Source organism: Ceratina calcarata, unplaced genomic scaffold (genome assembly GCF_001652005.2).
Source record: "Ceratina calcarata isolate Rehan_Ccalc_2016 unplaced genomic scaffold, ASM165200v1 scaffold27, whole genome shotgun sequence".
Lineage (NCBI taxonomy): Eukaryota > Metazoa > Arthropoda > Insecta > Hymenoptera > Apidae > Ceratina > Ceratina calcarata.
Window position 1 is genome coordinate 937,926 of NW_017149195.1, and position 1,378 is coordinate 939,303.

General features: G+C 27.4%; 1 protein-coding gene across 1 annotated transcript; it reads left to right on the top strand.

Moving 5' to 3' along the window:
* Positions 1-4: 4 nt before the first annotated feature.
* On the top strand, positions 5-1,351 carry LOC108623453 (neuferricin; the record flags this gene model as incomplete). Its single annotated transcript, XM_026812288.1, has 4 exons — positions 5-116; positions 189-329; positions 427-613; positions 681-1,351. Coding segments are annotated over 4 exons (627 nt in total), but the record flags the coding sequence as incomplete, so codon positions are not given.
* Between the last annotated feature and the right edge of the window lie 27 nt (positions 1,352-1,378).

Genomic DNA, 1,378 nt, shown 5'->3' on the forward strand with positions numbered 1-1,378 from the left:
TAAAAAATATACAAATTTAGACGATGGTTTATATATTTCAATATTAGGTCAAGTATTTGATGTCACGAAAGGTGCAAAATTTTATGGTCCTGGTGCCACTTACCATGCATTTACAGGTATTATTTATGATGAAATATCACGTTTATGGGAAACATGTAACAGTTTTACATTTATTTATCACATTACAGGCTGTGATGCATCTTTAGCATTTATTACAGGAGAATTTCATAGTAAAGGTTTAACAGATGATATCTCTTCATTATCATTTGAACAGATTAAAATGCTTGATTCGTGGGTCCAGTTTTACAACAAAAATTACATTTACAAAGGTTTTACCAATTATTCTCATAAACTTAAGTCACACAGTGTGGTATTTTAAATTTAAAAAACCAGTTACATATTATAAATTGATCTTTTTACACATAGGAAAGTTAAATGGTAGATATTATAATGAACATGGTTTGCCAACAGAAGAATTTCACAATGTACAAAGAATATTAAGGCAGGCAAAGGAAGAACAATTTCAGGACGAACACAAGAAAAAGATGTTTCCACCATGTAATATAGAATGGAAACCAGATTCTGGGACTGTAGTATGGTGCACTAAAAAAAGGTGTCTGCAATAAATATAAAAATATTAAATTTCATTAGAATAAAAGTTAATATTTCCTTTTTCTTAGCGGAGGAATTGAGCGGGACTGGATTGGTGTACCAAGAATGCTATTTGCATCCCCAAATTCGAAAGAATATAGGTGTGCCTGTGTTAACCTTGACAGTAGAGAATACCATGACATGAAGGGTATGATCAGAGAATACCTTCAATGTCCTAAAACCTCTGTAAAATGTGCTGTAACAGAGATTTTATAGACGACGCATCAGATGTTTCATGAGTATTCATAGTTCAATGTTATGTAAATATATTTAATTAATTTTGTTATTTAAGAAATAGATATTTTTACATACTTTCATAGATATTGATATACAAGTGTAAATAATTTGTAATTCAAAATATAGCTTGATATATTTATAAGAAAGGATATATTATAGAAATTATTTTATTCTTGACAAATGTACAATCTTAAATAAATATTTGTATGACGTTTTTATATTTCAGTCTTTTCTCAACATGTACTGATAACTTGTAAAATTACATATTGCTCAAAATATACTTGATCTCACTAAACATGTGTACTTTTTTAATGCTCATTGATATAAAAAGACATTTTGTAATCTATGAAAAGTTTTATAATTAATGCAATACATAAGTATAGTACAATATAAATGCGTTTACAAATCAAACATTTAAAAAAAAAATAAATCGTTGTTTTTATGTCCTATTCAAATGATTTTTCATACATGTGAATATATAATTTCTATA